This window comes from Rhinolophus ferrumequinum, chromosome 10 (assembly GCF_004115265.2).
Source record: "Rhinolophus ferrumequinum isolate MPI-CBG mRhiFer1 chromosome 10, mRhiFer1_v1.p, whole genome shotgun sequence".
Classification (NCBI taxonomy): Eukaryota; Metazoa; Chordata; class Mammalia; order Chiroptera; family Rhinolophidae; genus Rhinolophus; species Rhinolophus ferrumequinum.
The window spans coordinates 54,317,504-54,330,368 of NC_046293.1; the positions used below are offsets into that span (position 1 = coordinate 54,317,504).

Here is a 12,865-nt window from a genome sequence, read left to right on the forward strand (position 1 = left end):
ACAAGGACAAGAGTCATATTAAATTAGGGGTTTACCCTACTCTAGCATGACCTCGAGCGTAACTATATCTGCAATGACCCAGTTTCCAAATAAGGCCACATTGTTTGTTGGTACTGGGGGTTAGGACTTCAAGAGATCATTTTGGGAGGACACCGTTCAGCTCGTAATATGGTGTGTGAAGTGCCCTGTTTACCCAATGTTTATTATAATCACTGCTCAGAGGGGACCTGTTCCTGAAAGCATACCATTGTTTCCTTGGCAGTGTCCTCAGAAATGGACGATGTGTGGCAATAGTGGAAAGAATGACTAGGAAGATGTATTTCCTCATTCATTTATGAGTAAAACAGGGTCTAGGTTGAATGCCCCCCATCCCCAGGTTAGAAAGGGGGGAATCAGATGGGATAGGAGGAAGGACAGTCCAGAACCAATGCCTCTGCGGTGTTAGAGAGCAGACATACCACACGCTGGGCTTGGGAGAGGTGATGGTTCTCTCCCTTTACGGTCATCAGCGTTCCTCCCCTGTTCACCTTTGTGCTAAGTGTGGTCCTGGGCCGCGGTGGAGGGAAAGAAGGGATGCAGAATGATCACATGGATGATTGTAATGGATTCAACTGGCCTTTTTAGCCAAGTCAGGTGCCAGCTATCACTGCAGTGGCTCATTATTTTACTGATCTGATCTAATTAGCTATTCACTTTGCCCCAGTGTAGAAATTATGAATGGAAGGCAGGGGGATGCATTTTTAATAACGGCAAAAGAAAGTGGCTTTCATAGCAATGGCTCAAGCTTTGACTATTTTCAGGATGGTGAATCCTGGCTTTTTAGAGAGGTTGATTTAATTTTTGAAAATGCACCAATGTCACTAGGAGCCCTGTGTGAAGAATAAGGAGGCAGACCAGAACTCTGGTGGCATTTGGATGAGAAGGAGGCCCAGCACATGTGGCTGTGGCCCAGTGCGACAAAAAGGGCTTGTTAGAAGCAGTGTCCTCAAAGCAGACTGACCGGCTCAGGGCCTGGGCTCCAGGCAGGACATTTCTCCCCTTCTTCTCCAGGGCCCACCCCACAGAACATAAGCACACGGCAAGTTTCATGCTTTCAGTTTAATTGATCTGGGCCACAAACATGTTTAAGGCATTAAGTCCAGGGATTCCATTCTTTTCAGCTTCTCAAAGCCAATTGTTGGGACCCGAGTTTCTATGCCTCCCTTGTAAGATAGTCAAATCCACCTAGAAGAAAGCAGAAATGAAAACGAGGCTTGACAACACCATCCACCCTTTCCATCTTCCTTAACTCTATCTTGGGCTTTCCAACCTCACTATACCCCTGGGGTCCTGACACAAAAGTCAGAGGGAGGGAGATTAGATTCCCCAGAGGCGGAAAGACCTGCCCTCTTCCCGACAACGACGTAGACAGGAAGGAGAGGAATAGAAGCAGTGGGAAGGCTGGGGGTAGGGCCCCAGGGGGATTTGGTATCAGACAACTATGAGGTTTGAATGTGGATGAGAAATTGGCACCATTTGAAGGCAAAAATGAAAGAAACTTTAATGGGGAGGGGCTGAGGCATTTCCAGGTTTCCTGTGTGGGGTGGAGATGGTGGCATGTTCTTGCCCACCTTCTGCCTGTGGGTGATGGGTAGGGACTATTTCTGTTCCCACAAGGCTTTGCCTTGGGATGCATTCACTTTCAATTATTTGTCTACCACCTTGAATTCTTTTTTTTTCTTTTTTTACAGTTTTTGTTTTTTTAAATTAGTTTCAGGTGCACAAAACAATATAATAGTTAGACATTTATCATTTATATCCCTCACATTGCAACAACATGAATGGACCACCTTGAATTCTTTCTTTCACTCTTCTTTCTGCTGTTTCTGCGGCCTTCCGTGCTAGCAAGAAACTTCTATCTAACGCAGCTTCTAATTTTGGAACAGAAGAATTATATCAGTAGAAAAGTAACAACATTTAAAGTGAACGCCCACCATCCCTATCTCCCATCCCAACCCCACATTATCCCTGTGTAAATTCCTGAAGTGGAGAAGTTTTGCTGAGGGGCCCAGCTTCTCTCTCTTAGGAAGGTGGGTGCAGGCAGCAAAATCTACTATTGCAGAAACTCTGTGTGGGTATTGTGTGCACCCCATTTGTGCCTTTGTGTTCAGGTCTGCTTTTTCTAGGCTGGTCTCTGTGGGTGGAGGTGTCATGCAGACCTGCCACCAGAGACTTCTCTGGGTTGTTATTTGGTATACAGAGAGAGACTTACTCAGGACATTTAGCACTGGAATTGGTGAGAGGACCCTGTTTACCCACTGATCTGCTGCCGAAGTCCCGTGGGCTTCTGGGTCTGTCTCCTGAGGCGAAGAAGATTCCTCTGTAGTTGGACTCTCAAGTTCAGCTATAAACACACCCATTTGTTGATTTTAGTAAAGTCAAAGTGTTTTTTATTCCCCTTAGGAATGGGTGGCAAGGCCTCAGATACCTAATATGTGCTGGGTGCCAGAATACAGAAGTGATATGACATAAACCCTCCCTCTTCAGGGAGATAGGATTTCTACACACTACGTGCCTGTTATGAGCCGAATGTTTGTGACCCCCCTCATTTATATGTTGAATCCTAACCCCCGTTGGGATGGCATTGGGAGGTAGGGCTTCTGGGAAGTAATTCGGTCATAAGGTGGAGCCCTTGTAAATGGGATCAGTGCCCTGTTAGAAGGGACCCCAGAGAGCTCTCCCTTCCTGTCTTTCCACCATGTGAGGATACAGTGAAAAGTTGGTAGTCTGCAACTCAGAAGGGTGTCCTCACCAGAACCTGAGCATCCTGGCACCCTGAACTCAGACTTGTCGCCTCCAGAACTGTGAGAAATACATTTCTGTTGTTTAAGCCAGTCTATGGTTATTTGTTGTAGCAGTTGCAATGAACTAAGACAGAGCCTCTTGGCAGGTGGGCAGGATTAGGCACTTCCCATGGGCAGGGTTGGGGAGGGATTGGTGCTAGAGTATGGGGGGAATCAGGGAGCACAGCAGAGAGAAGCTGGGTCTTGAAGGCAGGATTTTGGTAAGGAGGATGTTCTATCTAAAGGGGCTTCCTTGGGGGCAGGAAGTGAGTCAGCAAGAGCTCAGGGCAAGGCATGTGTGGGTCAGCTGTAAGGAATGCAAAGAAGTTCAATTTATTGGATGTGGTGGTACATGAAGGAGAGAGGGAAAAGAGGGTTGGAAAGGGTGTCTGAGGCTGAATAGTGGGCACCTTTCTAAGGAGATGGGAGTTATGAGAAGTGTTTGTGGGAGAAAGTATTAGCACTGTGTGGAACATTTCTGTTATTATTTAACCTCATATTCTTCTTCCTTTTATTCACAACAAGCCTTTACCCCATTCTTCCCACTGACCTTGCTTGCCGGGGTTCTCCCGTTTTGTACTTACCCTCGTCCCACCCCAGTCCTCCCATTACCACGAAGAGCAGGACCCGAATCCCCTCCCCCTGGATTCCTCTCCCAAACTCCACTGACATCCCAGCTCTTCGACTCCCCTCTCCCCCCAGGACAGGGACCAGAGGGAAAGAGAAGGACTCACGGCTTGTAGGGTCCTCGTCAGGAGCAGTCTCCGTGGGCTCAGAGGTGGCATCTTCTGCAACAGAGGAGAGAGACGACAGTGAGGACTGAACCTGATCCACACCTGAGCCACCCTCCCCCCCATTCCCAATCCTGAGCTCTCAGGAAAGTTTGTGGACACAGGGGGATACATTTTCCTGTTGGCTGAACATGTCCTTCTGCCACACCAGTAGGTCCACTGGGGCATTCTTTCTTATGTTTAACTCCTGCAGTTTTTTGAAGCAAAAAACTCCTCAGAGAAGTGTAATAGTCCTCTGAAAATCGCCCTCCTCCCAGCTTGCCTCTGGCCTGTGAAGTTCCCCTAAAATTGTGTCAGGGAGTTGGCAGTGGTCGATGGTGCTGGAGGAGGGCAGTGCAGGGGCCACTGGGCCATGCCTGAGTGATTTATGGGATTGGGCCCCACCCTTCATTTCCCTTATTCTTTCAACACAACGTTTATGCAAAGCTCTCTGCTAAATGAAAGGGCTTCAAAAATGAAGAAGGTGGACAAGCCTTGACAGAGCTTATATTCTATTATGTAACTCTAGTTACCGGTGTGACGGTACTCGAAGGGCAAGTACAGCATAGTGCCATTAGGGCAAACGGGGCCTAATTTATCCAATTTTTTTTGAGAAAGGCATCTTTGAAGATTTCATACCTAAACTAGGATTTGACAGATGATAAAGTGTTGGTCAGGTGACATTCAGAGTTAGCTGGGGGAAAGGGACAGGGAGAGGAAAACCATTCCAGGTAGAGGGAAGAGCCAGAAGGAAGGGCCCAATGTTTGAGGAATGGCAGGGTGGTCCTTGCCTGAATAGTGCTTTTGTGCAATTGGAAAAGGCATCCCAAGCAAAAGCATGGGCAGGGTGTGCTGCTTGGCAAGCAGAACGTGGGCTAGATTTCAGCTCTTACCATCCTCTGCCTTGTGTCCTTGTGCAGGAGACAACCTGCCCAGCTATATGTGATGGCCCAGAGGCCTCGCAAGGAGGCCACTGTGGCTGGATCTTAGTGAGTAAAGGAGGAGATGAGATGAGCCGGAGAGCAGGTGGGGCCAGGGGTTCCTGGATCCCAGAGCAGTGGGGTTAAGAAGTTGTGTGTGGAGATTTGGGGGCAGAAGTCACTGGCAGAGGCAGGAGGAGCCAGGACAGCACTGGGAGTGAAAGAGAGGAATGAAGATAGGAGTGAAGGGTATATGGACTGTGAGGGCTCTGGTGGGTGCAAGGGGAAGGCCATACTCACGGGCACAGACCAGGGACCCAGCCAGAGCTGCCAGAAGGAGGAAAGCCAGGAATCTCATGATTGACGATGAGGAGTGACTATAACCACAGAATCCTTAGAGGGTCCAGAAATGCACTGCCTGGACTGCTGGGCCCTTTTAAGGGTACCAAGGGCCAATGAGAATCAAGCTTGGAGTGGTGTGACTTCCACGCCCTCCTCCTCTTCTTCCCCAGATTGTCACCTGTTAAGTCAACAAGGGCTAGCTGGGGCTGGCGATTCCTGGCATCCTTGCTGGGAAGTCCTTCGCCTACTGACTTCCAGCCATCTCTTTCCTCCCTCCTTCTCCACCCCTCCCGCCCTCGCCTTCTGGGTTCACATCTCTGGGATCTCAGACACCGGAGGCAGAGCAGGTTTTGTTTGGGGAGATTCTGGAATGTGTCTGTTGAGGTAGTGGTAGGACTCTTAGTCCTGGCATCTCTCCAGGAGGAGGTAGGGGGCTCAGGAGACCACATTACCCACCTCTTGCCGTGATATCTATAAGACTCAGTATGAGGGCTTGAAGGTTTACCAGGCCAAGTGAGCCCCATTCCCCGGGTAGGCCACACTCAGAACGTTTGGGTGCTGAGTTCATGGTTCCTTTTTCCTCTTGAGATGATGGCTTTGAAGGCACATGTCCCCTGTCCCCCCTAGGAGGAACTCCCCCAGCCCCACATGGGCTTCTGTCAACCACTATCTTTAGGCCTAACCAATGAGACCCCACATTTCTGAGACGATCTCCTGGTTAAAGGAAGATGGTAGTTCACTGAAGCTGGAACTTAGTTCTCCCTTCAAGTGGGGAGCGATCCATGGTGTGAACAATACAGAAAAGCAGATAATTCTCTTTGACTTGGGATTTCTTCCTTCTCTGAGCTGGAATTCAAGAGGCCTGGATTTTGAGTTCTGGCTTTTTTATATACATAAGACAGTGTACTGTCATATACTGAAAAACTTTAGGCTTTTCATTTGCCATCAAGGAGCTACAGCTCCTATGTACAGGATAGTGGTGGAGATTGAGATAACATATGGCAAAGCATTTCGTAGATGATACATTTCTATGGAGATGTGTGGGATTCTTGAACTTTGCAGAGGGTTCATCTTTCTGGGTAGGTTTGATTCAGGCTGGTGCTAAATGCTAAATCTACTGGTGCTGAGGAAAAACAGGAGCCAGTTGAAAGGCTGACTGATGAAGAATGGAGTACCTATTTGTTATTCTCCATTTGCTGGATGTTTATTCTCACCAGATCCCAGGTGGTCCTGTAGGCTTTTATGCCTCACAGCTGCTATGAAGATTAGTGTGGAAAAGGGGGTTTGGGGGAGTGTTTGACATGAGAGTATTTGAATGCCTGGGTTCAGAGCATTAATCACCTCAGGATATAAAGGAAGAGAAAATAAATGAGGTGGGACATTACAGGTATGAAGTGAGTCCTTTCAGGACATTTCACCCATCCTTAACCTCCAGGTAAGATGACTGTCACGTTCAGGCAGCTGATCTGCGCCAGACATGGAGTTTGAGACCTGGATTAAAGTAATGGCTCCCTTATCAGCTCCCTGTGTTGTTTGATATTTGAGATTTGTCTACCATCTAATGGTGGCCAGAAGGTGAAGAAGAGCAATGCATTGCAATAACACAGGGACAGGACTTGGCAATTGACTGCCTGAGGTTCTGCGCTTGGAAGCCTTGAAGGTGGTGGTGGCCGTAACTGAATGGGGCGGACTGAGAGACAGGACAAAGTTTTAACTGCATGAGTGCCCTAGGGTATATGTGCATATGTGTGTGTGTCCCTGTGTACATTCTGATCCTAGATCCCAAACAATCTCCAAGAGCACATTAAAAAAGCCAACAGAACTATGATATTTGCACAAGATTTTTCTAAGAGGAAATGAGAACTTTGGCATCAACATTCAAGCTGTCACAGAGCAGGGTCTTTCCAAATGTCACTGCTATTTTCTTTTCCTCTCAATTCTTCTCTTGGCCTCAGGAATTAAGGAGGCAGGTATTGACATAAATGGGGGTGAGGTCGAAGGTAGGGACACTTGTTCTACAGAACATTTTCATAACTTTATAACAGGGCCCAGGTCCAATGTTACTACAAATTAAAAGGCCTGGGACAGAATTGGATATGTATATTAAAGAAAAGAGATGCACCCCATGTATCTGGGTGAGGGGCTGTCCTCTGTGATGTCTTGTCTTCTAGGTTATCTGACCTCCATGATGACTATTTGTCAGTTTGCCCATCTGTGTCTTTTTTCAGGTGCTGGTCATTCTCTGTCCATACTACTTCCCTCCCCTCCCTGCCTCAGATCTATTCTCTGACCATCTCTGCCCTGGTCTGGAAGGATGACCTTTGTGGGCTGTGTCACCTGGGCATTCTTACCCTCTAGCTTCTGGTTGAGTTTGGCCAATGGGAGACACTGGTGGGAGATCAGAGGGTGGGAGGAGAGATTGGTTAAGGCATTTGTTCTTCTTGCTCCCTCCCTGCTTTGGTGTGTGGGGTAGGTAGACTTCTAACATGGCTCCCAATGATCCCTACCTCCTGGTATTCACACCTTGAGTAATTCCCTCCGCCTAAGCTTGGGCTGGACCTAGTGATTCGCTTCTATCAAATTAAAAATGGCAAAAGAGGGCCAGCCCGGTGGCTCAGGTGGTTGGAGCGCCGTGCTCCTAACACCGAGGTTACCAGTTTGATTCCCACGTGGGCCAGCCCTGGAGCTGGGCTGCCATGAGCAGCCTGAGCGTGGTGTGAGCTGCTATGGGCTGCTGTGAGCGGCCGGTGGCCAGCATGAGTGGCCGGCAGCCGGCGAGAGCTGACGTGAGCGGTCCACTGATGACCGGCTATCGACTGCCTTAGCCGGGGAGAGCACAAGGCTCATAATACAGCGTGGGCCCGGGAGATGTGTCCTACACAACTAGACTGAGAAACAACGGCTTGAACCGGAGTGGGGTCAGGGGAGGTGGAAGAAGGGGGGAAAAAAAAAGAAAATGGCAAAAGTGATGGGATGTCACTTCTGAGATTAGGTTATAAAAGACTATGACTTTTGTCTTGCCTATTCCATCTCTCTCTCTCTCTCTCTCTCTCTCTCTTTTTTTTTTTCCTCTCTCAATCTTCTCAGTTTGCTTGTGTCAATAAAGTGAGCTGCCGTAGTGTAAGCTGCCCTATGGAGAGGGCCACGTGGCAAGGAACTGAGAGCAGCCCTGGCCTGCAGTCATGGAGGAATGGAGGCCCTCAGTCCAGCAGGATATGAGGGACTGAATCCTGCCAGCAATCATGTCATTGAACTTGGAAGTGGACCCTCTGCAGCTGAGTCCTGAGGTGACTGCAACCTTGATGCTACCTTTACTGTAGCCTTGTCAGAGACTGAGTGGCGGACCCAGCTCAGCTGCACCTGGACTCCTGGCCCACAGCAACTGTGAGAGAAGAAATGATGCTATTTGAAGCCGTTAGGTTTTGGAATAATTTATTGTGCAGCCACAGATAATTAATACAGCATCGTGTGGCAATGGCTGTGTTCCTCCATGACTCTGGCTTCTATCTGGTGGCCTTGGTTTCACAGCTCCATCTCCTAACTGGTCTCAGGGAACACCATTTCTTCCCTGTGCTGCTTCAATTTTAGGGATGGCTTCCTGCTGTTGCTAGTCCTTACTTGCACCTTTGTACATTCATATTTTCTTTCATTGAAGAGTCTCTTTAAAAAGCCTATTTGAGTGTGCCATCTGTTTTCTGCCAGGACCCTAACTGATACACTACCTCATCTAACCCCTGCTGGATGTCCTTTCCCTGTTCTCCTCCTGTGTGTTAAACCCTGTCCTGGAGGAGGTGTAGCAGAGACTCCAAAGGGAGGAAGTGACACAGGCTCCTTGGGGTAGACAGCTCACACACCAAGACACAGATATACGTTGTGTCTGCAATGTCCATCTAACCCAGACTGCTGTGGTTCACACTGCTGTGGTTCAAGCTCTTGTGAGCTTGCCCAAGCTTTGCCAGACTCCCCTAATATCCTTCATCTTTCACCTTGGCCAGTGGGGGAAGTGGGAAGAGAAAGCAATGAAGTAGAATTTTTTTTTAAAAAAAACTCCAATTCTACTTAACAAACACACAGCATGTAATATGGGCTAAGTACTATTCTCAGAGCTTTACAAATTTTAATCTCATGTAATCCCCATAACTACCCAATGAGATAGATACTGTTCATACTCCCACTTTACAGATGAAGAAATAAGCAAATGCGGGGTAAGGAACTGGTCCATTATCACACAGCCAGTAAATGGCAGAGCTGGTTTCCACCACGGGCTTTCTGGTTCCAGAGTCTGCTATCAACCACAACTCTGTCCTTGAATATTAAATTCCATTTTATAATAAATATTAGGCTTCTGTAACATTAAGTTTCTCTAGTCTTAACTAATCAATACCTGTATTAGTCAGGGTTCTCTAGGAAAAACAGAACCGTGTGTGTGTGTGTGTGTGTGTGTGTGTGTTTATTTATTTATTTTATTTAATTATTCACTTGATCATGGAGCCTGAGTAGTCCAAAACCTGTAGTTCCAGTCTGAAGGATGTCAGGCCGAAGACCCAGGAAAGAGCCGATACTGTAGTTCAAGTTGAAAGACCATCAGCTGGCAGAATTCCCTCTTGCTCCAGGCAGGTTCATCTTCTATCCTATTCAGTCCTTCAACTGATTGGATGAGGCCTATTGATTTAAATGTTAATCTCATACAGAAACACCCTTGCAGAAACATCCAGAATAATGTTTGATCACATATCTGGGCACTGTGATCCAGCCAAGTTGACACATAAAATGAACCATCACAGTACCCTTTGACATTTTAATTTTGGAAGGTTTAGTGGACATCAGGTAGGGTCCAGAGGGAAAAAGATACGTCATGTGTAACTTTAGAAAACTTTTTCCAGACTTTAACACAAAGGACTCTTACTTTCTTTTCCTGGTTTCACAGGTGAAGCGGTGAGCTCCAGAGAGCCACAGAACAAGTCCTCAAAGAACAAAGAGCCAGCTCTCCTCCTGCCTGTGGTCTAAGCAATTCTCACGAATCCCATGTGGTCCAGCTACTTCACTTGGCAATGTCTAGACAGGGACTTGGAGTCAAAGGCCAAGGCTAGGGATTGCAAATTTCAATGTATAAAAGAGTCAGGCATGTAACATAAGTGAGCCAGGCAGGCCAGGTATAAGGCTGACAACAGTGCAGGTACAATGAAAAATGACAAACATCCCTTCACCTCAGAGTTAGGGAGTCAGGAGGAAGTAGAAGATCTGGGGTAAACTGGGGTGTGCCTCAGGGTCAGCTGCCCCTCCCTCAAGCTAGTTGTTGCCAGACATTCTAGTTAGTTCTTCAAAGAAAATTAGAAATCTGGATTCCCATGTGAAATCTCCTGATTTTCTTTCTTATTATTTTTATACTCTCTATGTAACACTTTTATTTTTTATTTTCAAATAACTTCAGACTTACAGGGAATTTGCAAAAATAGTATCAAAAATCTCCACATGCTCTTCCTAGGTTCACTGGGGACTGGAGTCCCCACGTTAACATTTATTCATGACTGTTTTATCATTCTCTACTTTTATCTCTGTCTCATTCTGTTTTTCCTGAATTTCTTTTTGAGAATGGGAGCTGAATTATTAGTAGACATGATAGAAGACCCCTTCAGAAATGGAAGGAGTCACAAAAGTCAGAGGGAGGGAGGTTAGATTCCCCAGAGGCAAAGGACCTTCCCGCTTCCCCGACCTGAGCAGGGACGAGAGGAATAGAAGCAAGCAGGCTCTGTAGTGGGAAGGCTGGGGTAGGGCCCCAGGGAGATCTGGTATCAGAAAATTATGAGGTTTGAAAGTGGATTAGAAATTGGCGCCATTTGAAGGCACAAAATGAAAGACGGTTTAATGGGGGAGGGGCTGAGGCAGTTCCAGGTATCCTGTATGGGGGGTGGGAGCATGGCCCTGCGGGAGGGGTGGGGATGCTTATACTGGGGCCCACAAGGCTTTACTTTGGGACACACTCACCTTCACACTTGTCTTTTAGAGCAGCAGTTGTATGTAGTGCTGGTTTTGTGATTTTCTTAATAATGTCTTCCTTATGTAAGTCTTCTAGGATGGATTCTGATTTAGGGCAAAAGAGTTACTTTATTTGTAAGAGAACCTCTCCCCTCTCTTGCCCCAGCTGAGACATGCAGGGACCCCTAGGTGGAGTGGCTTTGCTGAGGGAACCAACTGCACACATGTACACACACTCATGCACACATAGGAGTCTGGGCTTATCTGGGTGGATCTTTTTCTCTGTGTTTATGCCTAAGAGTGAGGCCTGGGGCAGACTGGCCCCAAAGAGCTTGTATTATTTTTAGAAAAAAATTTAAAAAATGAAAGTATAGTTAATAAACAGTATTATATCAGTTTCAGGTGTAAACAGTGATTAGACGTTTATATATCTTATGAAGTGATCACCCCGATAAGTCCAGTAACCTGTCACTATACAAAGTTATTACGATACTATTGACTGTATTCCCTATGCTATACATCACATCCTTGTGACTTACTGATCATATAACTACAAGTTTGTATCTCAATCCCCTTCACCTTTTTTGTCCTACCCCCTCCTTCTGTTTTACTCATTCTAATTTAAGACCATGAAGCTGACAAACAGACTTACCTAAGGTGGTGGATCTGTGCTTTCTTGATGACTTTGGTGTCTTTTGGGCTAACACTGGGGATTCTGCCCTTGTTTCTTTTTCTGCCAATGCCTCCTGGGATGCTGCAGGAGGTAAGGGTGGAAGCAATAACAGCTCCCGCTCTGCCTTACCTGCTCAAGGCCTTGCTTTAGGGGACACCCCCTTCTCTCCCAGGTCTTTTAGGGTTTGAGCATCTTTCAGGTCTTTTCCTGCTGCCTCAAAGGTGTTTCCTGATTCTACAGGGCCTTTTCCCAGAGTGGATTATGATTCAGGGAGAGGAAAAGTCATGTTGTAGAAAGATCACATCACTTTATTTTATTTTATTTTATTTATTTATTTATTTATTTATTTATTTATTTATTTATTTATTTATTCTGTAGCAATTATCAATACCTTGTTTTATTCAGGAAACATAAAATGACTCAACATCTCTGTCCTATAGGATCTTACATTTTTAAAAAATTTAAAATATGGAACACTTCACGAATTTGCATGTCATCCTTGCACAGGGGCCATGCTAATCTTCTCTATATATTTCCAATTTTGTTATATATGCTGCTAAAGCGAGCAGGGATCTTACATTTTATTGACATTCAATATTATTTTATATTAATTTGAGGTGTGCAGTATAGTGGTTAGACATTTGTATAATTTAAGAAGTGATCCCCTGAATAGTCTAGTACCCACCTGTCATTATACATAATTATTACCATATTATTGACTATATTCCCTATGCTTTACTTTACGTCCCATGACTATTTTGTAACTACTAGTTTGTACTTCTCAAACCCTTCACCTTTTTCACCCTGCACCCCAACCCCCTCCCATTTATCACCCAACAAATCTAGTACACATCAGACACCATACATAGTTATCACAATATTACTGACTACATTTTTGTGCTATACCCTGCGTCCCCATGACTACTTTGTAACAACCAATTTGTACTTAATCCCTTCTCCTTTTTCACTCACCTCTTCAACCCCTCTCCCATCTGGCAGCCATCAAAATGTTCTCTGTATCTATGAGTTTGTTTCTGTTTTGTTTGTTAATTTTGTTCTTAGATTCCACATATAAGCAAAATCACATTGCATCTCTTTCCCTGTCTGACATACTCCACTCAGCACAATACCCTCCAGGTTCATCTATGCCGCAGCAGATGGCAAGAACCCATCCCCTTCCAGGCTGAGCAATATTCCATTGTAATATGTACCACCTCCTCTTTATCCATCCATCCATTGATGGACACCCAGTCTGCCTCTACATCTTGGCTATTGTAAATAATACTGCAATGAACATATGGATGCACACTTCCCCTTGAAGTTGCGTTTTGGGTTTCTTTGGATAAATACCTAGAGGTGGAA

General features: G+C 46.0%; 1 protein-coding gene and 1 non-coding gene across 2 annotated transcripts; both read right to left on the reverse strand.

The window, feature by feature from the left end:
* Positions 1-1,083: 1,083 nt before the first annotated feature.
* Positions 1,084-4,968, reverse strand: LACRT (lacritin). Its single transcript, XM_033118273.1, has 5 exons — positions 4,813-4,968; positions 3,557-3,610; positions 2,252-2,383; positions 1,830-1,910; positions 1,084-1,224 (listed from the first exon to the last, which is right to left on the reverse strand). The coding sequence occupies exons 1-5, from the start codon at positions 4,868-4,870 to the stop codon at positions 1,193-1,195; spliced, it is 357 nt and encodes a 118-aa protein (XP_032974164.1). The 5' UTR covers positions 4,871-4,968; the 3' UTR covers positions 1,084-1,192.
* Positions 4,969-11,965: 6,997 nt separating this feature from the next.
* On the reverse strand, positions 11,966-12,072 carry LOC117029525 (U6 spliceosomal RNA). Its single transcript, XR_004424262.1, has one exon. It is a non-coding gene; the product is annotated as a U6 spliceosomal RNA (small nuclear RNA).
* Between the last annotated feature and the right edge of the window lie 793 nt (positions 12,073-12,865).

What these genes read in the sequence shown, in the direction of transcription:
- LACRT (XM_033118273.1), bottom strand. Translation starts at nt 4,870, where the DNA reads ATGAGATTCCTGGCTTTCCTCCTTCTGGCAGCTCTGGCTGGGTCCCTG. An exon ending in TGGGTCCCTGGTCTGTGCCC is followed by an intron (nt 3,611 to 4,812) that starts GTGAGTATGGCC and finishes CCTCTGTTGCAG; the next exon opens with AAGATGCCACCTCTGAGCCC. An exon ending in TGACGAGGACCCTACAAGCC is followed by an intron (nt 2,384 to 3,556) that starts GTGAGTCCTTCT and finishes GTGTGTTTATAG; the next exon opens with CTGAACTTGAGAGTCCAACT.